Source organism: Poecilia formosa, unplaced genomic scaffold (assembly GCF_000485575.1).
Source record: "Poecilia formosa unplaced genomic scaffold, Poecilia_formosa-5.1.2 Scaffold124, whole genome shotgun sequence".
Taxonomy (NCBI): Eukaryota; Metazoa; Chordata; class Actinopteri; order Cyprinodontiformes; family Poeciliidae; genus Poecilia; species Poecilia formosa.
In genome coordinates this window covers 1,281,011-1,307,657 of record NW_006800063.1, presented here as the reverse complement: position 1 = coordinate 1,307,657, position 26,647 = coordinate 1,281,011, and the positions used below count along the sequence as shown (strand labels likewise).

General features: G+C 39.9%; 5 protein-coding genes across 11 annotated transcripts in view; 2 read left to right on the top strand and 3 right to left on the bottom strand.

The window, feature by feature from the left end:
* The first annotated feature begins 52 nt into the window (after nucleotides 1-52).
* On the top strand, nucleotides 53-4,999 carry gnl3 (G protein nucleolar 3). Its single transcript, XM_007561283.2, has 15 exons — nucleotides 53-191; nucleotides 350-408; nucleotides 609-749; nucleotides 874-993; nucleotides 1,227-1,307; nucleotides 1,381-1,513; nucleotides 1,614-1,717; nucleotides 2,258-2,408; nucleotides 2,508-2,595; nucleotides 2,681-2,858; nucleotides 2,938-3,080; nucleotides 3,281-3,417; nucleotides 3,576-3,715; nucleotides 3,908-3,971; nucleotides 4,062-4,999. The coding sequence occupies exons 1-15, from the start codon at nucleotides 179-181 to the stop codon at nucleotides 4,160-4,162; spliced, it is 1,653 nt and encodes a 550-aa protein (XP_007561345.1). The 5' UTR covers nucleotides 53-178; the 3' UTR covers nucleotides 4,163-4,999.
* Nucleotides 5,000-5,066: 67 nt separating this feature from the next.
* glt8d1 (glycosyltransferase 8 domain containing 1) lies at nucleotides 5,067-9,951 on the bottom strand. 3 transcript variants are annotated; one of them, XM_016676017.1, is made up of 10 exons: nucleotides 9,498-9,948; nucleotides 8,925-9,044; nucleotides 8,511-8,609; nucleotides 8,189-8,428; nucleotides 7,974-8,091; nucleotides 7,810-7,894; nucleotides 7,621-7,733; nucleotides 7,357-7,523; nucleotides 7,118-7,230; nucleotides 5,068-6,426 (listed from the first exon to the last, which is right to left on the bottom strand). In XM_016676017.1, exons 4-10 carry the CDS (start codon nucleotides 8,341-8,343, stop codon nucleotides 6,248-6,250), a joined length of 930 nt encoding a protein of 309 aa, XP_016531503.1. In that variant the 5' UTR covers nucleotides 8,344-8,428; nucleotides 8,511-8,609; nucleotides 8,925-9,044; nucleotides 9,498-9,948; the 3' UTR covers nucleotides 5,068-6,247. The 3 variants fall into 3 exon arrangements, with proteins under 3 accessions (XP_007561347.1, XP_016531503.1, XP_016531502.1); XM_016676016.1 differs by having other exon boundaries at nucleotides 5,069-6,426; nucleotides 8,189-8,399; nucleotides 9,498-9,947; XM_007561285.2 differs by lacking the exon at nucleotides 8,925-9,044 and having other exon boundaries at nucleotides 5,067-6,426; nucleotides 8,189-8,399; nucleotides 9,498-9,951.
* A 194-nt stretch (nucleotides 9,952-10,145) lies between these two features.
* On the top strand, nucleotides 10,146-12,170 carry spcs1 (signal peptidase complex subunit 1). The gene is made up of 4 exons (XM_007561287.2): nucleotides 10,146-10,281; nucleotides 10,667-10,726; nucleotides 11,737-11,823; nucleotides 11,920-12,170. Exons 1-4 carry the CDS (start codon nucleotides 10,246-10,248, stop codon nucleotides 12,043-12,045), a joined length of 309 nt encoding a protein of 102 aa, XP_007561349.1. The 5' UTR covers nucleotides 10,146-10,245; the 3' UTR covers nucleotides 12,046-12,170.
* Nucleotides 12,064-19,715, bottom strand: nek4 (NIMA-related kinase 4). 2 transcript variants are annotated; one of them, XM_007561280.2, is made up of 15 exons: nucleotides 19,419-19,715; nucleotides 18,424-18,690; nucleotides 18,130-18,327; nucleotides 17,712-17,819; nucleotides 17,277-17,431; nucleotides 16,815-16,953; nucleotides 15,675-16,265; nucleotides 15,555-15,599; nucleotides 15,273-15,419; nucleotides 14,884-15,042; nucleotides 14,243-14,309; nucleotides 13,822-14,017; nucleotides 13,489-13,709; nucleotides 13,267-13,400; nucleotides 12,064-12,937 (listed from the first exon to the last, which is right to left on the bottom strand). In XM_007561280.2, the coding sequence occupies exons 1-15, from the start codon at nucleotides 19,506-19,508 to the stop codon at nucleotides 12,839-12,841; spliced, it is 2,616 nt and encodes an 871-aa protein (XP_007561342.1). In that variant the 5' UTR covers nucleotides 19,509-19,715; the 3' UTR covers nucleotides 12,064-12,838. The 2 variants fall into 2 exon arrangements, with proteins under 2 accessions (XP_007561342.1, XP_007561343.1); XM_007561281.2 differs by having other exon boundaries at nucleotides 13,489-13,706; nucleotides 19,419-19,714.
* A 3,544-nt stretch (nucleotides 19,716-23,259) lies between these two features.
* Nucleotides 23,260-26,647, bottom strand: part of LOC103144340 (sortilin) — a 17,938-nt gene continuing 14,550 nt past the window's right edge. For 3 of the 4 annotated variants that reach the window (XM_007561276.2, XM_016676018.1, XM_016676019.1), the window contains 5 exons: nucleotides 25,482-25,598; nucleotides 25,084-25,192; nucleotides 23,912-24,024; nucleotides 23,683-23,809; nucleotides 23,260-23,450 (listed from right to left, as the gene is read on the bottom strand). In XM_007561276.2, the coding sequence (XP_007561338.1) occupies nucleotides 23,436-23,450; nucleotides 23,683-23,809; nucleotides 23,912-24,024; nucleotides 25,084-25,192; nucleotides 25,482-25,598 (481 nt within the window). In that variant the 3' untranslated portion in view covers nucleotides 23,260-23,435. The remainder of the gene's footprint in view (nucleotides 23,451-23,682; nucleotides 23,810-23,911; nucleotides 24,025-25,083; nucleotides 25,193-25,481; nucleotides 25,599-26,647) is intronic. The other variant, XM_007561278.2, reaches the window with a different exon arrangement.

The window sequence follows — 26,647 nt, the reverse complement described above, 5'->3', positions numbered from 1 at the left end:
TGTGGAAAATATCCGAATGAACTTTTGAGAAAATAAGGTGTTATAAACCTCCAAGTCAGCAGGTGGCAGAAGATCATTTACGGACTGCGTGAAACCGAAGAGACGCAACATCTAACTTCACTTGTGCTGTTTCCACGTGTGAGCCGTTCAGTCACATTGGCAGATCAACAGCGACACAATGAAAAGACCAAGTAAGTGTATTTACATACAGTAAATGGTCCACGAAGAGCAGCTTTTTAATGTTTTAATGGCCGGGTTGTCCATTTTGTTCGTTGGGGTCAGGTTACATTAGCTTTTTCTAAGGCTAACCGAGGTTTAACCGAGCTAACGAAGCTTTCATTCTCTTCAGAGTTAAGGAAAGCAAGTAAAAGGATATCCTGCTCCAAACGTTATAAAATACAGAAGAAGGTAAGTGGCTTTTTGTCGTATATCAGTGGTTTTACGTTGCTACCTTGTAGATAAAATATATTTGAACTACATTTCTTGCATGTTTGTCATAATATATCATTACGATACTTTTTTTTTTTTTTTTTTTGCACGCTTGTGTACACAAATTATATCGCTGCTTCTTCCACAATAACCTTAGTAATATTCCGCTCTGATCTCAGGTTCGGGAGCATAACAGAAAGTTAAAAAAAGAGGCTAAAAAGAAAGGATTGAAGAAGCATGTAAAGAAGGATCCCGGAGTGCCCAACAGCGCCCCCTTCAAGGAGGAGGTCCTCAGAGAGGCAGAGCAAAGGAGGCTGCAGGTGGACTGGCATCCGAATAGCTTAGTTTAGATGGGTGTAAAAAGTATTTAGCAATTTTTTTTAATGGCTGTTGGTAGTTTCCATGTACATATGTATTTTTGAAAAACTTACTTCTTTTTTTTAGATTGAAGAAGAGAAAGAAAGGAAACGACAAGCCAAAAAGGAAGAGCGAGCCCAGAAAAGGAAAAAAGAGAAGGAAGCCGCTGTTAAAGAAGCAGAACCAAGCGCCAAGAAGGCCCGAAAGGTAACAGTCCACCTCATCAGTAGCCAGTACTGAAACACCACTCCAATTTTTTTATTTTTTTACTTTTTTAATTGTTGTTTTACAAAGCAAATTATAAAATGCAAATGCTGCAGATTTTCATGTCTGAAAAAAGCAATAATAATAAAAAATATATTTTTGTTTGTAGTTAATTTTTTTTTTTTTTTTACGGCAAGATAAATGATTAAGGTGTCTGTCTCCATCTGTTTGCATAGGACACCACAGAAAATAATTCAGTGAAACGTTCAGCTCCGAACAAGAACTCAAAGCAGCACCTCTGCAGTGAACTAAACAAGGTATACCTGCACCCTTACAGTGAGATCCAGCACAATACACTGTCAGCTTTACTCACAAAGTCACCCCTTGCAGGTAATAGATGCGTCTGATGTTGTAATAGAAGTCCTTGATGCTCGGGATCCTCTGGGATGCAGGTGCCCACAATTGGAGGAGGCTGTGCTACTGGGGGGCAAAAAGAAATTACTTTTTGTGTTGACCAAAATAGGTAAATGGAAATGAGAAGCTCTCAGCTAAACCAAGAAAATAAAACTCTTAACATGATTTGATTTTCATGTTGTTGTTGTTTTTTTATTTTTCTGCTACAGATCTTGTACCAAAGGAAAATGTAGAGAAGTGGATCGAATGTTTACAAAGGGAGTTTCCAGTTGTGGCATTCAAAGCTTCAACACAAATGCGGGACAAAACTGTGGTAAGACGTGATTTGCCTAACTGCAGTCTGCAGATTCTTACCTTTGTTATAAAGTTTCCAAAACCTGGCATCATCTCCAGTGTTCTGAAACAGAAGTTAAAGGCTCAAAAGGATAAAATGGAGCAACTTTATTGTGATACATTCAGCCTTCCTGGCAGCTACTGTGTCATTTTAATTCATGTAAAATATCTAAGATTGGTATTAGTTTCCTGTGGAAGACGACTCCTACTCATACCTGGAGGCAGAACGAACAGCCGGCCGATCCCTCTGTAGAGAATAGTTTCCTTTTTAAATGGCTAAAATCTTCTTGTCTTTATGTGGAGGGCTGAGAAGGTTGAACAGCTTGCCCAGTGCTGTTCTGACCGGTTGTGACCTCCGAGAATAACCAACAAATGGCACAGTTTAGTCCCTGTGTCAGAAGGGACCATGTGTGCTTTTGCGGAACATTTGCATAAAAAAACAAAAAAAAATCTGTTGTGGTGGGTGTGAGCTATGTCGACCTTTCAATGTGTCGATCACGTTGTGCTCTTTGCTCATCAGAAAACCAAAAGGAAAAGAGTTGTGCCCTCCAATGTAGTCCTGGACAGGTCCAAAGGAGCAGCGTGTTTTGGCAGCGAGTGTCTCGCCGAGCTACTGTCGGCTTATGCCGCCAAGACGCAGAGCGAAGCCGCACTCAAAGTGGGCGTAGTTGGTAAGTTTATTCGAATCTGTCATTTTGCTTGCTTAATATTATGAAATATATCAATTTCTATCCTTTTTATTAACTTTTTTTTTTGTTTCTTCCTCCCAGGCTTTCCTAATGTAGGGAAGAGCAGCCTGATTAACAACTTGAAAGGGATGATGGCGTGCCATGTTGGTATTGCAAAAGGCACCACGAAGTAAGCAAAGAAAAATAGTTGTGGCTAAAACATCTTGCCTCCAAAACGTCATTCATAATTCAACGTCCTCTTTCCTGCACGTCAGATCCATGCAGGAGGTGCACATGTCAAAGACAGTGAAGCTAATGGACAGCCCGGGCGTCATCGCTTCGCCGTCCAACCCAGCAGCCTCCATGGCCCTGAGGAGCCTGCAGGTGGAGGAGGGTCAGCAGGCGGTGCTGGATGCCGTAAATACGTTGCTCAAGCAGTGTGATAAGTCGCAGGTACTGGCTGTTGCAGTCACAGAGAAAGTGAGTAGGAACTGCTAAATCATTTTTGCTAACTTTTATCTTCTTGTCTCAGGTCATGCTTCAGTATACCGTCCCAGACTTCAGGAATTCCCTGGAGTTCTTGACCCTGTTGGCCAAAAAGCGAGGCTTCCTGCAGAAAGGCGGCGTTCCAAACACGGAGCAAGCGGCAAACACTTTCCTTACCGACTGGACAGGGTGAGCGTCGTTTTTGTTCGTGTTTCCTAAAAGCGGGTAGCTGCGTTGTTTTGGAAATGAGGAAAAAGTGCAATTCTTGAGTTCTCCATGAAGACTTCTAATCCAACTCTGATCCAAACCCTTTAGCTGGAGCAAGTGTTTGGCTTTTGTGTCATTTAAATTACACAAAAATCTTTTATTTACCCCTTCGCCCCCTCTAGAGCCAAATTAAGCTACCACTGTAAAGTGCCAGGCAACTACAGCCTCCCAAACTACGTGACTGAGGAAGTGATCGCTGAGATGCAGAACGGCTGGGATCTAGCCAAAGTGAAGGCAGGCAACATGGAAATTCTGAAAGGTATAAATGTTACAGCTGAGTTTACACATTTAGAAGCTTGTGAGCAATTTATTGTAACACGAAAAAACAGCTTGAAGTGGTGCGATTACGTCTGCAAGGTGCTGTACCTTTCATCCAATTTTATATCTTTATTCCTAAAAAAAAAAAATCTTCCACAGGTTTTAAATTTCCAAACCTGGCTAGCAGCATCGGCTTCGTCTCCAGAGGGCCGACTGCAGGTCTGCTGACGGTGGCCGCCGTCCCTGAAGAGCGACCACCTGCAGAGAGGGAGGCGCAGCACAACAGTGAGAACGACGAGGTAATGATGCACAGAAATGCACTTGCACGGCATTTGTTTTAACTTCTGGAAATGAGGACAATAATGCAAGTCTCGATTTCTTTTATGAAGACTTCTAATCCAACTCTGATCCTGATGACTGCTTTTCATCACCGTGTCTCTTAAGAGCACTTGGATACAAACAAATAAAACTTCTGTCTGCTTTTCTCGCAGCCTGGAGAAACAGAGGAGTTGCATGCAACAGAGGAACTTGAGAAGCTGCAGAAAACAGTCAAAGGTATTTTTGGGGGGTTTTTGCATAGATTTTTTATCGGTTTAAATATGTGCTAATAAATAAGTAAGTTAATGTTTTGCCTTTTCATTGCAGATAAACCCAGTAAGGTTCATTTCCAGCCTGTCCCTGTCGACATCAGCCTCTCTACCGTTTATACAGATGATGCTTACGACTTCAACACTGATTTTAAATGAACTCCCCCCTTGATTCATGGACTCTTTTCACCATCCAGAGCTGGAACTACTCATGACGGAGAACAGCTTTGTGTTTTCGTTTTTTGGTCCCCCGTTGTTAACTAAACCATGTAAATGGCACCGATACCCATGAACTAGCCAGGCTACTGTCATAAAGTAGTGTGGAAACACAAACTGCTGATTGGTCAGATTATACCACACATGGATGGAAACGCGTTGTGTGCACAGAATTGAGTCCCTGCGTCGTTACTCCTATTTTATCTCTTCATCAGACCGGAGTTGTCTTAACTTCCAGACATTGGCCACCTGATTCCACATTGAAGTGTTGGCTGAACAAAAACACAGAATTGTTTTCAGTGATTACTGCTTTAAACTTTGCTCTATTGTTTGCCAGCTGATCCCATCAGGACTGGCGTTGAGCCGTAGAAAACAAAACAGGGAGTTACAGTGGTGAGAACTGTATCGTGTTATGGAAATATGGTCTTTAAAAAGGCTGAGTCACTGCCAGGAATGTGGTTACATTTGCTTATCCTGGTGTTTGACGTCACTATTATTAGGCCAGGTGCTCTGAAACTCCTGCTTGTACTCAAACCTAAAGAACGGTGGAACGTACCTCGACTCATGGACGCAATTTAACCCTCAGCTATGTTTTTTCCCCCCTTAAATCTACCTATCCACCCTTACCCATCAAGATAATTTGATGCCTATGTGACTGACTTTCTTATTAAGCAGTTGTGTATATACTTGATTGTGACTGGAGGTCATTTGCGGGATCTTAATCTATAACCGTGTATATAGATGTGCACCTACAAACCTATTAAATCAAAAGTAGAATGTTTTCTTTTTTTTCCCTAAAACAATGTTTACATTTCTTTCCCCTATAAAAGTAGTAATTTCACAGTTTAGGAAACAGCAGATATACTTTATTGGCATTGTACAAAACACAGAACAGGAAACTACTTTAAAAAGCAAACAAGGCATGCAGTATTTGTGCAAATGCCGAGGCAACGCAGAGGTTAGTGGTCTGGTTATCATTAAAAATCCACAATGTAACAAGGAATGTTAGTGTTCATTTTTACACTTGTATAGTTGGGGCGGGGGGGGAGTGAGGTTGTATTTAAACTGGTCAACTTGAGGTTTTTAAATACTGGTTAAAAAAAAAAAAGGTTGGATAAATCTTGTGTGCAAAAAATAAAAAAAAATCCTAAAGTATTTTAAGCACTGACATTAGCCTTTGGGAGAGTTAGCAGGGAAGGAGGTAAGCACACATAAATACACATTGGCCACTATATCATTACTGCTCTGTAAACCGAAAAATCCTTTATCTTATACTAAGCTATCATTTAGCAACAGTTAAGCTTCTATTAAGGCCATAATTAAGCAATTACCATAAATGGGCATTAAACCTTTGCACAGTGATGACCATTTCTCTTGGCAGCCTTCCTGCAGTTTAACAAGTATAAAAAAAATGTAATCTTAAATTTAGACCACACTGTTTTTGTTTAGTACATTTTAAGCTTTGAGTTTAACTTCTGTGTCGAAGCTAAACTGAGGACCAACAGATATGACTGGCTTTAAATAAGCAGCTGTATGTGGTTCATCTGGTGGAATAGGGTCCCTACTAATTAGGTATGCAAAAGATTAGACTATAAAGTTGTGAAAATGGTAACGGATTCGTTTTAGTGCACTTGTGAGGCAGTAACTGATCTGTGTGAGTCACAGCACCTAAAACGCAACTAAAGCTCATGTGGCCATGGGATTCCTAAACAAAAAGAATAAATCTACGGTCAAATATGGTCTCAAAAGGCCTGAGAAACTCTAGAACATTATGTAATGCTGTATCATATGATTGATGATGCATTTTGTCTGGTAAAAGAAACTCTAAGGGCAAGTTGGAGTCATTGCAAGGAAAACATTTTGTAAAAACAGGCGTCTGTGTTCAAGATAACGTTGGAGTGAAGAGGGACCACAAATCCAGAGGATGACGAATAAGACTGCTGGCTGCTTAGTTCCTGAGGTGAAAGGAGCCACACTGTGTTCCACCAGGGACTGCGTTTGGTCCAAAGGTCTCCGAAGAGTAATTTTTCAGTCTGCGTGTTTTCGCACGGGATGAAACTTCCCTGTGGGATCAGGGATGAACCACTGGTCCCACACGTCGGAGAAGGACGATGTCCTCCCCCAGGGCTTATAATGTCCATTCCAGTGCAGCAGTTTAGCAGTCCTCACGTACTGGGGAGAGTAGCGATTTCCAGCGCCTGTGATACCTGAAAAGTTGGGATTTTTACATTCATTAGCGTTAGCCTTTAGAATTACTGGAAAGTTACAATTTTGATTATTTCAGTGTTTACCCCCCATCCACATGAGAGCAGCCAATTTTGACTACGACTGAAAGAAATATCACAACTGAACAATGTAAAAGGTGTCTTGCTGTAAATTTCAAGTGCAGTTATCTCCCTTTTTAGAGGTTCCTCTTCCCAAATGCATTAGAATTATAAATAAAAAGCAATTGATGCTGCCAATTTAACGTGTGAGGAAAGTATGGTACGAATGCTGCCTCTGATATGTTCTCGGTGCCATAAAACCAGTTTTTCTTTAGTTTGTCTCTCTGCTTAAGACCAAAGTTATTCATAACCATTTTACAGATGTCAGATTTAGGTTTTACAGCAACATATTAACTTTACCAGCATGTCTGTTATAACTGGAAGCGATATATTATCTTTTTGGAGTAGCACAGCCAAAGACACGACTCTAATCTGACAGAGGGCCCTAAAGATTAGGGTGATGGAAAAAGGAGGACTTCTGACTATAAATCATCGAAATACTACTAGAAACAAGCATCAGCTGGTCAGCAAACATTACGGTTTGACTGCTACGATACCAATAAAGTTTTTATTTTTATTTCCACCAATTAACAAAGAGTCAGAAACAACACTCAGAAATTAACCTGTAACTCACCCAGGTGTCTCACATGCCACATCGGGTTGATGGGGGAGTGACGTTTATAAAAGACGATGAGAAGCGGAGGGGTTGTAATGCTTTCTGCGAGCGTGTTACTGTACAGATCCTCCCTGTTACGAAAATGGCAACAAAAATTATTAAATGCCTTTGCTACAACTATTTCTATTTCTGCGGAAGCGTCTTCTCTTAAGCCGATCGTGCGGCTTGTGTGTGTGTGTGTGTGTGTGTGCGCTCACTGAGAGTTGCGCTCCATCCACTTCTCCAGCTGCTGGGTGACGTTCTGGTTCTTCCACTCGGTCAGGTTTGCGACAATGACTCCTGGATTAAAGGAGCACGTGTTGGCCTTCATCCCCAGCTTTTTAATAGCCTCCTTTTTAAAGTCCAGGAAACCCATGTAGTTGTTCTGCAGGAAAGGATTAGCTGTTTAATACAGCATCTGTATATTTCAGTTCCTTATATTAAGCAGCACAAATGACAAGTAACTTAGATGGGAACGCCACCTGATTTCCAGCCCCTCGAACGATGCCCTTAGCAGAAGCTGAGTCACAATCATCAGAGAAGGCAGCTGCATGTCCCGGTTTCAGGTTGATTTCATAAAGCTCTTGAATGTCTCCTGATAGCCAAAAGCAACAAATAAATGAACCTCCTTTTTTTGACTTTGATTTGATTTATTATGGGTTCGTTCTTACCTTGTACAACAACGTCATCATCAAGATAAATCGCCTTCTCCACCCCCGATATGTACATGGGCAGATAAAACCTGGCAAAAGTCAACTAACACACACACACATCATAAAATGTTTAATACATAAACAGCAGCTGTGACATGTATTCTGAGTCTGAGTCGTCTTACTGGTTTTGCAGCTTCCAGCATTTTAGGATCTTTTGATATCTTCCCGTTCAGAAGCTCTGGTTGGAAGATAACTATTTTATATTTGACATTTTTTAACGTTGTCTTACTTATCCACGCTCTGTTGGTAAAACAAAAAAGATCATTTTTAATTCACTTAAGATGACAGAGAATTCCTGCGCAGGCTGAATTATTAAGACAAGAAAGAACAAATTTACTTTAGGTGATCAACTGTATCATTCAGGGTCACAATAGTGAAGACCACGTTGGCTTTGCTGTTCCGGGAGACGCTGTTCATCGCAACGATCACGGCCCCAAGCCTGTCCTCTGAGGCAGTGATGAGGACAGGAATCTCGTCTCCTTTCCTTTCCATCTTCTGCCCGACACCAGGAGACAACTCCGCCTCGAAAGGAAGAATCTGTCCGGCATCTGGATTGGGGCACGTTAACCGCACAGCGCTTACAGTGGTTTTGTTGCACCAAAATACTCCGATGGGACAAGACTACATCAGTGCGTGTAAACGTCGGCTCAGAAACGTACCTGGGTGTTCTCTGTCCAAGAAGTCACTGAGGTTCAGGAGGTTTCGATGAACTATGATCAGTATGGCCACGGCCAGTAGAACGAGAAGGACTCCATTTACTGAGGAGCACATGAGATGGAGCTGTTAGATGTAAGAGGCTGAAGTTTAACATACAGAACTTTCCCTTATTTTGTCATGTTGCAACCACAAACTTCAATGTGTGGGGGACTTTACCAACATTTTTTTTTCCATGAATAAATTATGTGCTTTTCTTATTTACCTAATCTCTCTCTCTCCACACACAAAACCCAAGACAATACTTTGCAGAACCGCCTTTCACCAAAATTACAGCAACAAGTCTGTTGTGGTAAGACTCCACCAACATTACACATCTACAGACTAAAGCATTTGCCCGTTTCTCTTTTCAAAGATACCTTTAGTTCAGTCGGATCAGTTGATGTCTGTGTGTTTTGGCTGAGTTCCATCCCATTAACTTTAGGAAAGCATCCCCACAGCATTGCACAGCCACCACCCTGTTTCAATGTTGTTTCCAGCTAGGGCATAGCATTTTGCATTATTATCACTGATCTGTCTTGTCTTTACAATGCTATTTTTAGATCAGTGTTCTCTGACAAACCTCTGAAGCTTTCACAGAAGAGCACATGTGAATTATTAGGCATCAGGTTATAGGGTAACAAAATTAGAGAGGTAAATACAAATACATATTATTTTCCTTTAATTTCACAAATCTATACTATTTTGTGCTGCTCTAGCAAAAACAAATCAAATCCCATTAAAATATACTAATGCTTGTAGTTGCCTCAACGTATGGAAAATGACCTTTGCAAGGCACTCACTTGGACACTTAACTTGATGGGAGGAGTACATTTTCCCCACAATTTCCATGTTAATTACAGTCAATTTCACGTTTGTTATTAGTGCAATTAATCACAGATTATCTTAATGTGTGGAAAGATATGACATAATTGTTAATGCAACTTTCTTACCTCTCCTTAGTGTCATGGCAGCCGCCGCATCAGTCCTGCTAGCACTACGACAAGAATTAAAAACCAAGAGAATACAAATAGAACCGAAGCTGGTTTAAGTGATGCCCACGGTGGGCTGAGTTCCCCCCAGACCGTAACGTCGCGACGCCGCTCTGTGATAACGGCATAGACACAAAAAGGTTATGAATTATGCGCTCAGATTCAAGACGCCTACATGCAAGGTGCAGTTTTTAGGAAAAACACTCATATGTGACGAATTCACATTGAAGCCAAACTGCCAACTCAACATCAACAAGTTTGTCCCCTCCGCTATCACGACTGCACTCAGCTTTAGGCGTTTAGGATATGCCTGATTGAAAATCTCCATTATCTGGGCCTTTCGAGTACGCAAAAGTTTTCGATTAAGGTTAGTAAGAAAATTCTAAATTTTCTAAAAGTATAACTTTGTAAAAATGCATAGCCAATTTTACAGTTATGATGGGGAAATTTCAAATTTACGTAAGGCACCTTAGTAGATAGCTTGCAAATTTCCCAGACTTTGAAGCGAGTGCTAACAAAACCCGAAGCGCTTTGAGGAATCCACATGATATATGAATCTGAGGACTTGCGCTTTTCTGTTCAGTTAGGCACCCGTATTACGTCGGGAGGTCCTTCCTCACAATACAACGTAGCTTTTAAAAGCGGAAGTAAGCTTGACTAACCACAGCCAAACATATTTCCGTTTAGACAGTTCATTTCAAGTGTAAAAATGCTGTCTGTATTTAAGTCCATTCCTACGCACATGGTGAGAAGTAATTACCTAATTTGTTGAGAAACTGTAAATTTAGTTACCTTAAATAATGCAGATGATTTTATTCACGAAACGTTAGCTTTCTGTCGTTTTGATTACTTTGGTAACGGATGCTAACCAAAGCCATGTTTTATTCTACACAGAAAAAAAATAAAATAACATTTCGGACTTGGATTCAACATTACAAGTTGATAAAAGCGTCGCATTAACACTGTTAACTCTGTCAAACAATGATTTTAAAAAGTAGTTCAAAGTTATCCTTCAGTTTGCAGATGCAGCATAACCAGTTGAAGAAGCTCTGCAGATATCTTTTGCTAACGGACTTTATTATAAGAATCATTAATGACTTAATTTATTTGATCTCCCTCTTGTTTTGCAGGACTACAAGGGCCAGAAGCTGGCTGAGCAGATTTTCCAAGGAATTATACTCATCTCTGCGGTAAATAGTTTAATTAATTTAAACCAGAATTAAAATGACAAATGTTAAAATATTTCAGTTCTATAACTTGAAACGTTTATAAATATTCGATACACACAAAATGATATACCTCAAAGCCTTATTTTTGTTTATTGTGCTTTTACGCACAGACTTCTTGGTCAATGCTCCTTTTGCATGAATTACCCCATTAATGCAGTATGCAATGGAGATATTAGCCTGTGGCTCTGCCGAGGTGTTAAAAGAATATCGGCCTTTAGTTCTTCATTGTTGGATCTGGTGACTCATCCTTCTCATCCTCCCTGTTCTGTGCACAGGGGTTTAGGTAAAGTAAGCATGCTGACTAGATATTAGCTCAGTTTGGAGGTGCAGATTGGATGGAAAATGAAATCATCACCTCAGTTGTGGGGACATGTAAAGTGCTCTAAAATTAACTTTTACAACAGTTCTAATCTTTGGACAACCAACAAGTCACATTTGTTAGACATTTATTGGTCTCATTACATTTTGTAATTTTCTGACCTTATTAGCTATAAGCCATAATTACATAAATGCTCAAATTTCTGTCTGTAGTGTGTAATTAGTCAATGTAATCAGTTTCACTTTTTGATCCGACTTACAGAAATTAACAGACATTTTGGATTTTATTCTAATTTGCCGAGGGGCATCTGTTTTCTAAAGTTGTTTGCTAAAAAATTGTCCATCACTAACCCGTTTCCAATCGACAAGTTCAGAAAGTTTACTTGGGTCAGCAACCGAAGGTGATATACTTTCACTCAAATCATAAATACTTTTGCTTGAATACTAATATAACAAAATAATCTGCATTTTCATGCGGATTGTGTCTATGACAAGGCTGCTTTGAAGACAACTGGGAAATATTTGGCAAAACCTGTACCGCGTTTTGACTTAACACGAGGACGGACAATTGTCTGGCACGGATGGCAGTTCAAGTGGTTAAACTTCCTCCCAGCAGTCCTGCTGTACTGATGTGGTTTGGATTTTCTTCTCAGGTGATCGGATTCGTGTATGGGCTGATTATTCAGCAGTTTGGCTGGACAGTGTACATTGTATTGGCTGGATTTGCTGTGTCTTGCCTGGTGAGTTTCTACATTCATTGGCTGGTGTCTTGCGTCACATCGACCCTTTTTATATTGCTCCGTAAACATCTGTCACGTTGTTTCCGTCCTCTCTAGTTGACCCTGCCTCCATGGCCGATGTACAGACGGAATCCTCTGCCCTGGCAGCCGGTGGCACCAGAAGCCAGCGGAGAGCCCACCCAAAAGCCCCAGGACAACACCAAGAGAAAGAAGCATAAATAATCCTGTTCATTTTTTTTTTATATAGAAAAGTGAAGTTTGTCCTACAATTCACATTCACAGCAAATAACAGTATAAGAGGGTCAATTCTGTGCATTTAAAAAAAAATAAATAAAAAGTTAAATCCGGTGCCGTCTGTTTGATTTGATGTGAAATTTCAATTCACGTTTTTCTGCACTCATCAGTAAAATCTCTTAAACCCTAAACATGTTTTTATCCGCTATAAAAACTGCAATTCTCCAATTTTAACAAACCAACTGGAAGCAAAAACAGAAAAGGCTTTCCATTTTAGTTTTATTAAAAATCACTCATGTTAATATCTACAATAAATCTATTTTACATTATTTTGTGTCGAGAAGAAAATTAGTCAACAGAAGTTACGTCTAAGGTGTTGCGAACAGCACAAGAAAGACAGTGTGAAGGATCATAAATAAATGAAACTCCTGAAATGGAAGCTTTAAAATGACTCAAATGTTTGCATAGATGTCCTCAACTTTAAAGGATCAATTTCACATCCAGTGTCGCGTTTGTAAGATGCAGAAATAAGTGATTTACATAATTGTTTGTACCACTTTGTCCCGACATGTACATATGTGTCGATTCTTCTTTCACAGAAAACTTGTTCATATCAGAATTTTTAACCTCGAAACAAATTTCAGCTTGCAAAATGTTTGCGTTAAACTTCCTCGGTACCTCGATAAATGGGAGAGTGCTTGATTTGACTGACTGAAGTGACCATTTGGAAAAGCACTTCCCCCGCCCCAAATTGTGTGTATTCTCGTTGTTTCAGTGCTCTTCATATCTTGACGGCAATATCCTCGAAAAACTTCAGCTGCCTCACCATGACGGCGTAAGCTTGGTACTTCTCGTCTCCCATCTGGTCGCGAAGGCACAGCTGCAAACACAATGAAGGCTGGTGCTAATTAAAGAAATCAATTTTTAAAAAATGAATTAATGTGAACTGAAGTTAGTCTTTGTTAGGTTTAGTTCAGTAAATAGAAACGTTAATTTACAATTACCATGAAAAGTACTAACCCGTTGATCCAATAAAGTTTAGTTCCCAACTCGGAAGGGAAAAAAATACAGAACGTTTAATTTTTAAAATTAAGAGAAGGAAATAACTGGTATTAGGAAGGGAAAAAATACTAATTAAGATATCTTTAATGAAAACATAATGTTTCCCATTTATTTAAGAGATTTTACATTAGGGTCTGTTCTACTCACTTCTCTTTTGACCTCATCTTCCTCCTCCATGACTTCAAGCACTTTATCCAAAAGCTTAACACCCAGACCTTTCACCACATCCGTTCTCAGACGCTCTATTGCTCTCCTGACCTTGGCTGGACCGGACGTGGCGCCTTCGAAAGAAACAGAGCTGTTGAACTCGAGGCAGTCGGAGAGTCGCTGCCTGCTTTACGAAGCTGGGATTAAAACAAAGTGTCTAACCTGTTGGGATTTCCCCAAGTGACAGGCTCCCTGCCTCTTCTCTGGCTTTCCCATGAAGCACCAGGGTGTCTCTGTACCTGCGATTCAGCTTGAATTCTGGCATCACGCTCGAGTCCAGTCGGCCTTTTCCCAACTCACGCCCAGCGTCTCCAACATCCATCCTCAAAGTCTGAGTCATCATGTGGACCAAATCATGCATGTCGTTGGATTCTGTCTTTCTGCTGGTACACAGAGCACATTTGTACACAGGTTAATGCGCTTCAGTATAAAACTCAAAGAATAAAGTGTTACTAATTACAAAGAGGACTGCTGAGACACTTGACTCGTCCTCACCGTTCCCTGCAGTCTCCCTCTGAGCGCTCTGTGGAACTTGTGGATGAGCTGTACTCGTCTTCATCCGACCTTTGCTCCATCACCTTACTGCCGGAGTCTGCGACGGAGTATGAAGCAGATCGAGTGACGGGGGCGTTGTGTCGCTCAGCTTTGGTGGAGGCAACATCATACGACGCCCTTCGCACAGCACTCGGACCTGAGCAACAGGGGAAACAACCAAATAGGATTTTCCTCGCAATTATAATACTTAACATTTAGGTGAAATTGTTCAGGATCATAACTATTTGTAGTTTGGCTTTAGATGGGGTTTTTTTTTTCATTGATTTCTCTTCACAACAACAACAAAGACCTATTTGAATGTTCTCTGTCTTATATATATATTTTTTTAACACCATGTATTGATGGTTTTTGGAGGCATTACCTGGTTGACCTGTGCCATCCTGGGATTGCCTCAGCCGTCTTCTCTCTCTGGCGGTCAGAGGACGCTCCTAAAAAAATAAAATTGCTCTCAATTAGGCTGATAGATGAATGAGTTTATTTAAAATGTATAAAGAAGCGTGATTAGAAACTGAGTAATAAACACAGAAACCCCACCGTCAGATAACGCATGTCTAATCCACGTCCACCAAATTAGACGGGGATTAAATTCACGTAAAAACATATCATACGTTATTCACCAGATCAATTTTTTACTGTAGTTCTCTTACTGCTACAACACTGAAAATATATTTATAAACAAAAAATTAAATAAATGTAAACGATGCCATTGTTTGATTTAGGTTTTAGGTTTTAAATCCACTTTTTAAGAACTTCTAATGACTTGTTGGATTGCATAACATCATGCAATGAAATACTAATACTAATACTAATAATAATAATAATAATAATAAAGATTTTCAGAAACAAAGACAAGTCATTTTTGGATAAAGTGCTTGAAAATAGCTCCCAAAATTCTTTTAAAAAGGTGACAATGATATAAGAAAGAGAAACTGATAAATACAAAGCTTTAGGGTTTGATTTAACTCCAAATAAAGCTGTAGGGAGTTGAAGTGTTGCTCTCACTTGTGGTAAAGGCAACAACCCATCCTTAGATGAACTAACAGACGTGGAGGCGGCAGTCGCATCCACTCTCTTGCTCTCCACGTTCTTCTTAATCCTCCTTTTCCTCTCCACGGCCGCCGCCTCTGTGGGAGGACGAGGTAAAGGCCTCGACGCTGCCAACTTGAATTAACAAGAAGCAAAAGAAAATCCAACATTAATGCTAATTACAGTCATACTGGCCTTCATGCTTGCTTGCTGCGGTTTCAGAGTCGCTTTTCAAAAAAGGAAAAATTATAACTATAAACGAACCACACATTACTTCTATGTTATTGCAATGTCATATTGAAAGTTCAATTATATACAAATTGTATAGATTTTCAACGCTAGTTAGCACTAGTAGCCATGTTTACCTGTTTATGCCCCCCTTTAGTCGGATCAAAAAGCATCCCCCTGTGTTGCTCTGACCCTGAAGGCTCACAGAGGATCTGGGGATTTTGGCAAACGGTAGCTGGGTCTCGTTTTATCCAGAGAGAAGACGATTCTTCTTCAACAGGCTCCTAAACAGACACAACACAAATCCACTAAGTAAAGATTTACATCCTCTGTGCACATCGGCACTAGCTTTTTTTTTTTTTTAAAACCTATCCAAATTTATTTTGGGGAAACGGTACGGGAGGTTCGTCGTCGCTTACCACTGCTGGACGCTCCAATAGCTTTTCCGTCGTTTCAAGGCTGTCCTGAAAAGACATAAGGAGTCCTATGAAGAGAGACATTTAAAAAAAACATTGATTCTCCCTTCTTTAAAAACTTACATCAACATTTGGCATGTGTAGATGCGCTGGAGTCCCCTTGATTAAAGTCACAGTGTCATTGTTACTGTCTGCACTTTCGTCCACTTTCACGTTTTCTGCGTTTGAGTTCAGTTCAGCCTCTCGCAGTAACTCGCCGGTGTCGTCCCCGATGTCCACATGCGAGTCCTGGTTCTCTACAGAGGCGGGGGGGCGTGCACCACCTGGGTTCGGCTGGACGTCTGACAGCCCATCAGAACCCGTCCTCTCGTCTCCTCCTCTGGCGCAAACGCCCGACTCAGCTCTGAGAGCGGGATTCACAGGAGGAGGAGGAGATGAGGGATCTGGTTTCCGCCTAGCTTTTCTGTCTCTGCATACGATGTGAGTCCCAGGCTCCCTCCGTGACTCGACAGACGGGGGCCTTTGAACCTGGTTTTTCATCACACCGTCACTCAGCTGCAACGGGATGTCAATATTAATGCTGCTGACGGTTGCCAGGGGAGAGATGCCGGCTTTGAGAATATCAACTGAGGGGGCTAAAGCTTGTGACGGAAGGGCCGGAGGGAAATCTGCAACGCCGTTCTGGGTTTTATGCTCCCGCGATTTGTCTTCTCTCTAGGATTAAGGAAAAAAGATTGCATAAAATAAAATAAAGTTGTTGTTTTTTCCCACACTTCAAATTTTCTTTTTAAATAGAGAGGCTTCAAAGTTAGTAAAGGGTTATTTTGCGTCAAGATTTCTTCACAGACTCCATTTTCAAAGATAGTCCAAGCAAGTACAAAAGCAATTTAGGTAGTTGTTTCTTTCTTATGGTTAAATGATGATGGAAGGTTGGCAAGGCAACACAATCCAATAGTTTGGTAAAGAGCAAAAATGAATTTAATGGAAAGGTTTCAAATAAAAAAAAAAATGATGTCATAAAATCAAATCACTACATATGTTTGAGGAAAAACTCGAGATGTGAAACTTTGAAGACAATCTGAAATCAATCAAACAAAGAAAAAGACTTAGGTCCACCGTCGACTAACCAGAGAAATCAGTGGACCTTTAAAAGACATGATTGATAAAGGTGTAAATGGAAGAAAAACAACCATTAAGTGACACAAAATGTTACAAAGAGATTTCAACAACTCAGAAGAGCCTTGGTGTAAACAATCGACGCACCTGCTTCGCCTGGGCAACGGTGTTTGGACTTGGAGGAAGCTTCTGAGGTTTTGGGTGACGCGACGCACCAGACGACCCACCGCTGGGACTGCAGTCTCCTGGTCCAACCGCAGCTTTTTTTCTCGACTTGGCCGTTTTTCTGGAAAAACAAGAACCGCAACATAAACTGAGAGAAAAATACTCATCAAACTCAATCAATCGGCCAATCGCATTTTATGCACAGATTACTTTTCGCCTATCAACATTTTCTTTTTTCCCCTTCTTGGCAGCTCGCGGGTCCAATACATCCACCTATCCTTCTCTGCCCTTCTATTTCTCCAAACTGCTCAACTCATGCTTCATCTCCATTCCTGAATATTTTTGCTCGCGCCAAAGAAAATGTTAACATTTCCAGAGCTTCCTACACTTTAGATGTTGCCTGAAAGTTAACCATGAAAAACGTCTGACGTGAATAGCGCTTACTCTTTGGTGGCCTCAAGGAACATGGCAATTTGTCGCTTTATGTAGGGCTGCCGGAGGATATGCTTGACATCCGGTCTGTCTTCGGGTTTCTTACAAAGCATGCTCTTGATCAGCTCTCCGAGATGGGGGTGGTACTGGCTCGGCATTGGTGGCAACTAAAGGGCAAAATTATTAAAAAAAATAATAATAATAATCAAAAAAAAAGAAAAAAGCAATAATTTGTGGATGGAGTTTAAATGATTTCACAATAAAATAACCTCCCCCGACAAAATCTAAATAGACAAAACTCAATCCGGCAGATTTATCTGCAGAGAGGTCCAAAAAGAACAAAAAAAAACAACAAAAAAAACTATCTGCCCTAATTAAGATTAATATCATAAAATGACATATTGCTAACTTGCAACTTATCTAAAGAATAAAAAGAATGAAACCAACCTTTCCCTCTACAATGCGATAAACCAGTGAGTTCATGTCTTTGGCGTTGAAGGCGTGCTTCAATGTGGACATCTCATACACACAGCAGCCCAAGGCCCAGACGTCTGACTGGAGACAGCAGAATGCGTGAATTTTTTACCAAGACAGGAATAAATTTGATGCTTGACTGAAAACAATGATGTAAGTCAAGTAAAAAAAGTAAGAAAGAAACACTGAAAGAAAGAGAGAAATAAAGAAAAGCTGCGTTCAGCAATGAAATAAAAAGCAGACAACGCATTCATTCTGACCTCCAGTTTCTTAACTTTTTATAGATTAACTAAATGAAGTTTTAATCTGAAGAAGAAGCAACTGAATTTATTTAATCAATTGTTAGTGCAAACAAGCTCCTTTATTTACTGGGAGCAGGAAACCATAATACCTTGTGGTTGTAGGGTTTATTAGAAAAGAGCTCTGGACTCATATAGTACGGGGTCCCAATGAGAGTGCTGGCCATGTCATTCTGGTTCTCCAAAACACGTGCAATACCCAGGTCTCCAACTTTGATGATGTTGGTTTTGGTCAGGAAGATATTCTGCGTTTTAAGGTCCCGGTGAAGAATATTCCTCTCATGGAGGTACTGGAAAGCAAACAAATCACAACTATGACTTCCCCGATTTCCAAAAGCGATTCAGCCCATTCCACTTTTTCAGCCAAGTGTGCCAATATGTTGTACCTGAAGTGCCATGGCTATCTGGACAAACCACTCTACAACCTGCCTCTCTGGCAGCAGTTCCCCTTTCTGCTGTTTGAGTCTGTGATAGAGGTCCCCGCCCTCACAGAAACCCATCACGATATACAGCTGACGGTCGTCTCCTTCCCACGACTCCCTGTAAGTCACAATGTTGGGATGTCGCAGTCGGGACAGAAGCTGGGCCTCCTGCTCCGCGGCACGGCGTTCCCGTTTGGATGATGTGGTTAAATTCAGCTTCTTTATCACATACTGAAGGAACACAGAGAGCAGAAACACACAGTGCCAACATACAGTTCTTTGCCAAAGCAGTCATTCCTCTTTACCTTTACCCACGTTTTGATATTTCACAACCTCAATTGCATCTTTTGGGGGTTTTATATGACGGACCAACACAAATTAGTGCACAATTGTGCAATGGGAAGCAAAATTAGAGCAAAGGGGGCCGAATACACATGTGGGCAACACATTAAAGAATTGACATGTATCATTATGTGACCTCACAGTTATGCACAACTTATTCATCTATCAGATAAGGTCTAATCTAACGAAATCCACTGAAGTTTGTGATAAAATAAGGAAAGGTTCAAAGAACACGAGTTCTTTTGGAAGCCACAACTCAATCTGAGGAAGATCGTGTAACCACCATGCAAATATTTTTCTCATCATGTCCAGCTCATTAGCATTATTTAACCAAGTGCCATATTTCAGAACAGTTACAAATAGCTATATACAAGTAATACAGAAAGTGTTCTCATTTATAAATCCATTTTTATATTGAGTATTTGGATGAAGAAATAAAATGCTACTATAAAAATATATCTTTTGCTACACTAAAAAAAAAAAAAATCTCAGCAAATCCTTTATGGTTAAACCGACTTTTAGGTAAATTTACAATGTTTTGGCGTGATCACTACAAACGCATGGCGTTTTTAAACACATATTTTAGCATTAACTGTTTTTGTAGATTTGTTTCTCACCTGTTTTCGGTCCGTGTTGTGCTTCACCAAGTTCACCTCTCCGTAGCTTCCTTTCCCAACGACCCTGATGAAACTATAGTTATTCATCATCGGTCAAAAGCCCAGCCAGCGCTAGACGAGGCTCCCAGAGAGACAACAGCTGCTTCTTCGTCCCATAGCTCGACAGAGCTCTCCACATAAACAACAGAAAAATCTGTTCGGAAAACTTCGAGTTAGCTTCGGAGGCAGCGATGAGATTTTTTTTTTTTTTTTTGAAAAGACAGGAAATCAGAAGCTGTGGATAGTTTGTCATCACTAGGCAACTGAGACTGAGAGTTGGGGGGTCAAATCCAATGTTTACCTGCAGCGCCATCTAGAGGCCGGAGTGCAACATTTTACTGTAAAAGGTTGATCAGAGAGCAACTTGTCTTCGTTAATATTTACATGCAGTATATGTCTGATAATTAGACTGACATTTTTATTAGACAAGTAGATAAGCTACACGTTCACCATTAAGATCATATGTGAGGGGAAATCTTTGTTAAGTGCACAGAATAAATAAAACAGGTTCCTTCAAAGAAATAATGCTCGGGCAATGTCATGCAGATATGTCCTATTGTGACTTATAAATCTTTTTAAAATATATATTTTAACATATATTGACATCTAACATGAAGTTACAATGAGAGACAAGATGGCATCATCGTGTTAGTATTTCAGGTTGCATTCTACATGTGTAAGCTAAATTATGGTCTCATATGACCAATGGACATTCATTCACATGTTTGAAGTTTCCTCTATAAGACTTGCAGAGAACTTTGAACAAATAAAAACTCAATTGTGGAAGCAAACACATGTGGGGTGTATTTATTATCTTCAAATACTTGGGCCTCTGTTTAAAAAAAAAAAGGAAAAAAAAGCTGATTAAACACACAAGAACACATATGAGAAATATCGTGTTTTACTTTTAATCCATAGATGCAAAAAAATTGTTACAAAACATCTGTACCACCGACCAGTTCAACCTACACCCCAGCAGAAAAGAAATCAAGATGGGAAACAGGTCCACACCTCTCGGTCTGAAAAATGGACAGTATGTACCGTAGCTGTACAATCATTTCAAAACTTTCACAGATCTGAAGGGAGTGCAAAAAAAGTAATTCAATCCAGTAAATAGCTGGGCTTACTCTCAGACACTTGAGTAAATTGGGACAAATAAGGCATTTCAACTTGTTTGCACAAATCCACCAGTTTTTTGAGAAATCCCTCACTATTATGCCTGCTTGGTACCGTATAGCTTACTTACTGGGTTGCTATTGCCTCTGCTGTAGAAAACAAGCATTGACTATAAAAACCCTGTGTGTTTGACAAATGTTCCAGGTCTTACAAAGCGGAAAACAGAAATGTGACAAGTCTACAGGTAAATTTTTTTTTTTTTTAATAAAATTCAGTTAATCAAATCAAACGCTGTAAAAGCTTATGTAATAAGCCAGCACAAAAAATAATAGAACTGAGTTATTATTACTGTAAAAGTACAACCTTAGTGATGTTAACATATTTGGATTCCACCATGATTATCATTCTAAAGTGTCTACAGAAATATGCTGATAATTTTAGTACCTGCATCGACACCGCTAGGAAAAAAAACATGAGTTCAAGTTTGCGTTAGCTTCAACTTTACATCCAGGAAATGCTATTTAGTCTAATGTTGGGTTTAGTCTTTACAATTTCACCTGAAACATCAGAAAAACGTACAATCAAAGTGCTTTGGCAACAATTCAAGTCTTTCATTTTTCACCATGCGAACAGGACAGAAGAAGAAGAAAGGCTAGCGCATTTTATATCATCGAAGAAATGGTAATGTGTAAGTTCAGAGTGTCACCTCACACAACGGGACATAAAATAATCATTTCCTATATTGTTTCGGGCTCTGCAGTTTTTTTCGGTCACATAAGGCGATAGTTGTTCATGTAAGAAAACTATTTGGAAGTAGCAGTGGCAGTAATTGCATTACAAATGTATACGTATGAGCTCTCAAATCACTTTCAAATCCCATCCATCCATTTTCTGAACACCCTTATCCCTCAGTGGGGTCGGGAGGGGTGCTGGTGCCTATCTCCAGCTAATGTTCCGGGCGAGAGGTGGGGTACACCCTGGACAGGTCGCCAGTCTGTCGCAGGGCAACACAGACACACAACCATGCGCACACACAGGGGCAATTTAGACAGACCAATTAACCTAACAGTCATGTTTTTTGGACTGTGGGAGGAAACCGGAGTACTCGGAGAAAACCCACGCATGCACAGGGAGAACATGCAAACTCCATGCAGAAACACCGGGGCCGGGAATCGAACCCAGAACCTTCTTGCTGCACGGCAACAGCTCTACCAACTGCGCCACTGTGCATAACATTCATCACATCTAAACAGGAAGTCATGGATCACTAATTACAAGTTGCTGGACACATAAAAAAATAAAGTGTATCTTACAAAATGCTCCAGTTATTCATAGAAGATGTTAGCAATGCCAATAACTGGTGGATTTTTTATAATGGCATTTTTTAACCACTAAATAAAATCAGCAAATGTCTGCCTTGAAACACTAACGTGTTTCACATTTTGAATACTAACCAAGAAAAATGATGCTTTTTATCATGTCATGTTTATGCAATAAGAAAAAGAAAGTTTAACTTACAATTCCTAGAAACTTTAATCATTTTGAGTAAAAGTTTAAATCAGAAAATGCTTCTGTTACATCTGTTTTACAGGACATTTTCAGGAGTCATTGATTTTGGCGTGAGTGACTTATCTTTTAAAAATTATTTCTTAACACTGAATTCTTTTCCCAAATTGAATAAAAATACACAAAACAGGTTAGATTTTGACTCATTTTCTGTATAAACATTTCTGTATTGCAAGAAAACACATTTATTTTGAAACTTTTTGCATATTTTCAAGCCGAGATGCCAACAAACGTGGAGTGTGTTGTATTTAAAAACAGCTGAATGAAAGAGAATGTTAGCATCTAGCTCGTAATTTACTAATAATATACGCCCAATCCTTTAGCTTGAATGTATGCAACAGCGACAAATACTGCAGACATAGTTCCAGCAGGTTAATAACATGACGTTTACAGGACGCACATTTCACCTAACGGGCCAAATCTGTGTTTATTCTGCTTTAAAAAACTGATCTACCACAGCTATTTTTTGCAAAAGTGGTAATTATTAGAAAACTACTGATGAGTACATAGTCGTAAAAAATTTGATAAACATTTCCCAAACTTGAATTACCGGTACGTTTACAATTTAAACGTAATTCCTTTAGCCGACGGAAACAAAATCAAACCGTACTTATAGAATATTCTTATCGTTTTGAACCTGGCAGTCACTGGAGCAACTTGAAGAGTTTGCATGTTAACTGCATCACTTACTGCGAGAAGACCAACAAAATCTGCTCAGTTTTTACCAATTAAGAATCAAAGACTGTTACTCTTAGCAAAGTTGGTAAAAAAAAAAAAAAAACATAACGAACCACACATTGCTAAAAGTCAGGATAAAATGACAAAATACTGATCACAGTAGCTTCTGATAAAATAGAAATAGCTTATTTTAAAAAAATACATCTAACCATTAAGAAACTCCAGAAAAGTGAGTAGTCTTCTAAAATAAATTTGGTGATGACATACTCCATATTCCACAGAAATGTATCTGGCAGGTTTTACATTTGCAAAGTACTAAAATGACAGCAGGTAACGTCTCTGGACATAAAAGACTGCTTCTATTATGTTTTCTGTTGCTCGGTTGCGCCCTTAAACATCCTGGTAGGCTTATTTGATCAGAAGGCATTTTTGTTGTTGTTGTTTTTCTGTCCCAGACTATTTACCACGTTTTTTAAGAAGCCAAATCTGACACAATCATGCAACGTGTCAGCGCAAGTTGCTGCAGGGTCACCAGGGGCAGCGAGAAGTGAGAAGCAGATGTTAAACAGAGAACGTTGGAGCAACAGGAATCCTCAGCCATCTTGAAAGCCTTAACTTTTATTCCAAGAGATCCTGTCAAGAGACACAAGCAAGACAACAGAGACTTTAGTTTTGGAATTTACAAAGGGTTTCAAGATTTATTTTGAAATGAAGCCTATAAAATGTGGTGTGCGTTTGTACTCGGCTCCATTTAATCTGATTCTCCAACACAAATCGAGAACTCAGATTTCTGCACAGATTTCCACAATGCACCGCGTTGTCGTACAGATCCATGCTAATGGGCCTGCTTGCAAGTATTACGCACTTGATCCGAATCGTTGTTGAACTGTGTTTTCTCTGTCTCCATGTAGTTGGTGTCGACGTCGTCTACTCCCTCGATTTTGTTTGCTTCCACGTGTTCCCTCATCACAGAGTATCGGTGAACGAGGAACCTGGAGAAAAACAGAACATTAGTTTGAGGGGCTGAGGGGAGAAGACGGGAGGAATGTGAGCAGCGTTTGGGCGGCGAGATCAGAAAAAAAACGGCAACTCACCGTCCACCACAGACGTACTTCTTCACCAGCCAGACACCTGCGAGAACACTCGCCAGGAGTATCGCCATGACAACCATCACTATGACAGCAGCGCTAGGTGAACTGCTGTCAGTCTGTCGTGTTCAGCGATGGATACAAACAGAAGAGAAGAAGCAACAAAATATGAAGTAGTTTTGTTTTTTGTTTTTCTCCTCGGCTGTAACAATATTCATCTGCACAGTAAGCATAAAACATTCTGCAAAAACATCAACGGCACTGTGTCTTTCCTACAGCTCAGGGTTTTAGAGCTTAATACATTCATTTAAGTTGTTTTTTTGTTAGTTTTTTTTTTGTTTTTTTGAGATTTGTAGCCTTGTGATGAATTGGCGACTTGTTATCCCGCTGGAGATTTTTTTTTTGCATGGTGGCAAAGCAAAATTGGATCCCTGTCCAGCCATGTTCTAGTTGGATCAAAGAGAAATCCATCCTTCCATCCATTTTCTTTACACCCTTGTCCTTTAGTGGGGTCGGGAGGGTTGCTGGTGCCCATCTCCAGCTAACATTCCGGGCGAGAGGCGGGGTGCATCCTGGACAGGTCGCCAGTCTGTCGCAGGGCAACACAGNTTTTTTTTTTTTTTTTGAGATTTGTAGCCCTGTGATGAATTGGCGACTTGTTATCCCGCTGGAGATAGGCACCAGCCTCCTCGCAACCCCGCAAGGATAAACGTGTTGGATAATAGGTGGTTGAATGGATAGTATTGTAAAGTATTGGTACAAGAACCTTAAAATGAATGGTTGTTATGGAGACATGGTGATTGCACCATGTCGCTTTTCCTCTAACACTTGAGCTTTCAGGATTTTTTTTTTTTTTTGCATGGTGGCAAAGCAAAATTGGATCCCTGTCCAGCCATGTTCTAGTTGGATCAAAGAGAAATCCTAGAATAAATTGTTGTTATGGAAACTGTGTGACCAGAAGATGCCACTCTTTTCTGCAGCTCTCAAACAGCGGGCTTTTTCTTTTACATCCCTGACCCTCCTTGCTCTGTAAAGTAAACTTGGGTCCTCATCTAGCCATGGAAGTCACAGTTTAAAATCTTTTTGTTTCTTTCTTTTAAGGGAGAAGTCAAAAGAGAAGCTGCACTTCCATTTAGCTAATGCAGTCAGCTTGCTTTCTAAGACCGAGATAAACTGACCAGAGGGATGGAATGAAGGGCGTCACTGATGCACAACCTCCTTAAGTCGGTCTCCTTTCTCTCCGGCTGAAAGCCTCCTTCACACTGGTTCCCAGGAATCTTCCGGTAACTTAAATTTGGAGATAAACGTCGCATACATGGATTAGGCGATAAAAACAAAACAGAACGTTTTCTAAGCTTATGATCGTGATCATGTCACCAGTAAAAACATTTCAACTGTTTTTTCTATATATATCTAGTCTGCTTAGAAAATGTATGTGTGAATTAACAAGCTGTTGAATAGCTGAATAAAGTAACATCTAAAATGCACGCAAAGAAATATGATTCAACAATGCAATAAATCCTGAGGTGAAACATCAGGATTTGAATGCATTTGAAAGTGTGACCAGCCGACTCACCCACTGGTCTGCAGCTGCTCAGTCGTCCCGTTCAAGCAGAACTCCAGAGCGTGGCCCACCAGCTCCTTCTGCTCCACGCACTCCGACCTGTTCTCCGGCCGGTAGTAACCAAAGTCGCTGCGGGCGAAAGGTTTTTGTGCCCCATGTTTAACGAGTCACAAATAAAATAAAGTGAATACGGACGGCGTTCTGCAGAAGGTGACATCTAAAACCTTTCCTCACTTATGAAAATCAAAGTATTTAAAACCATGGCAAAACAAAGTCACAGATTACTAATTAAGATTTTCTAGAGGCAATTATTTGACTTTGAAAACTGAGAAAATACTTCATGTACATTTATTTTACATTTTTATAGACCGGCATGTTCTCCTGAGTTTGTATTCTACATACAGTCTAAGAGAAATAAGCCTCTGTGTCACTTCATATTCACACACCACAGAAAACAGCAAGTTTATCTGGAAAGTTGCAAAACAACTCTAATCAACTTGGAAAAAAAAAAAAAGTAAAGAAAAAAATCTATAAATATTTTTATAGAGGGGTCATTTAGGCACAGATAAATTTGTTAACAATTACTTTTGCAACACTGAACTTTTCTGCCACTGAAATAAACACGAGACATGGTTTGGATTATTGTTATCTTATTTTCATCCGGACATTTTGCCGCTGCTATGAAACATGTTTATTTTGTACATTGTTTGTGACAGTACATGTGGTTTTCCTCATTTTGTAAAGTGGATGAGAGAAGCCAACCTCTGTCACGTTTTATTTACACTCCCAAGGAAATAGGAAGCCATGAATTGTTACTCAAACGCTTCTCTGACTAGAAGACTCTCTGATGGCCTTTGATATAAGTTACATAGAAATAAAAGAAATGTTTTGTTTGTTTTAGGAGTAACAGAGGCATAGTTTGATCATAAAAATTGTTTTCTCTCCCTTTGATTAAATCTACGTGAATTAAAATTTGGATCAAATAAAATAAAAAAAAACCCCACTGTGATAAACAGGTCAATATATTTGAACACATCTTTGCAAGTTTTACCAAGGATTTCAATTATTGAGGGTCCTGTACTTCTTTAGCTCAGGACTTTAAAGAGTGCAACATATAATCATCTTCGTTCCTATTAGATTGATAAAAACGTGACACAATTTTCCTGTATATATATATA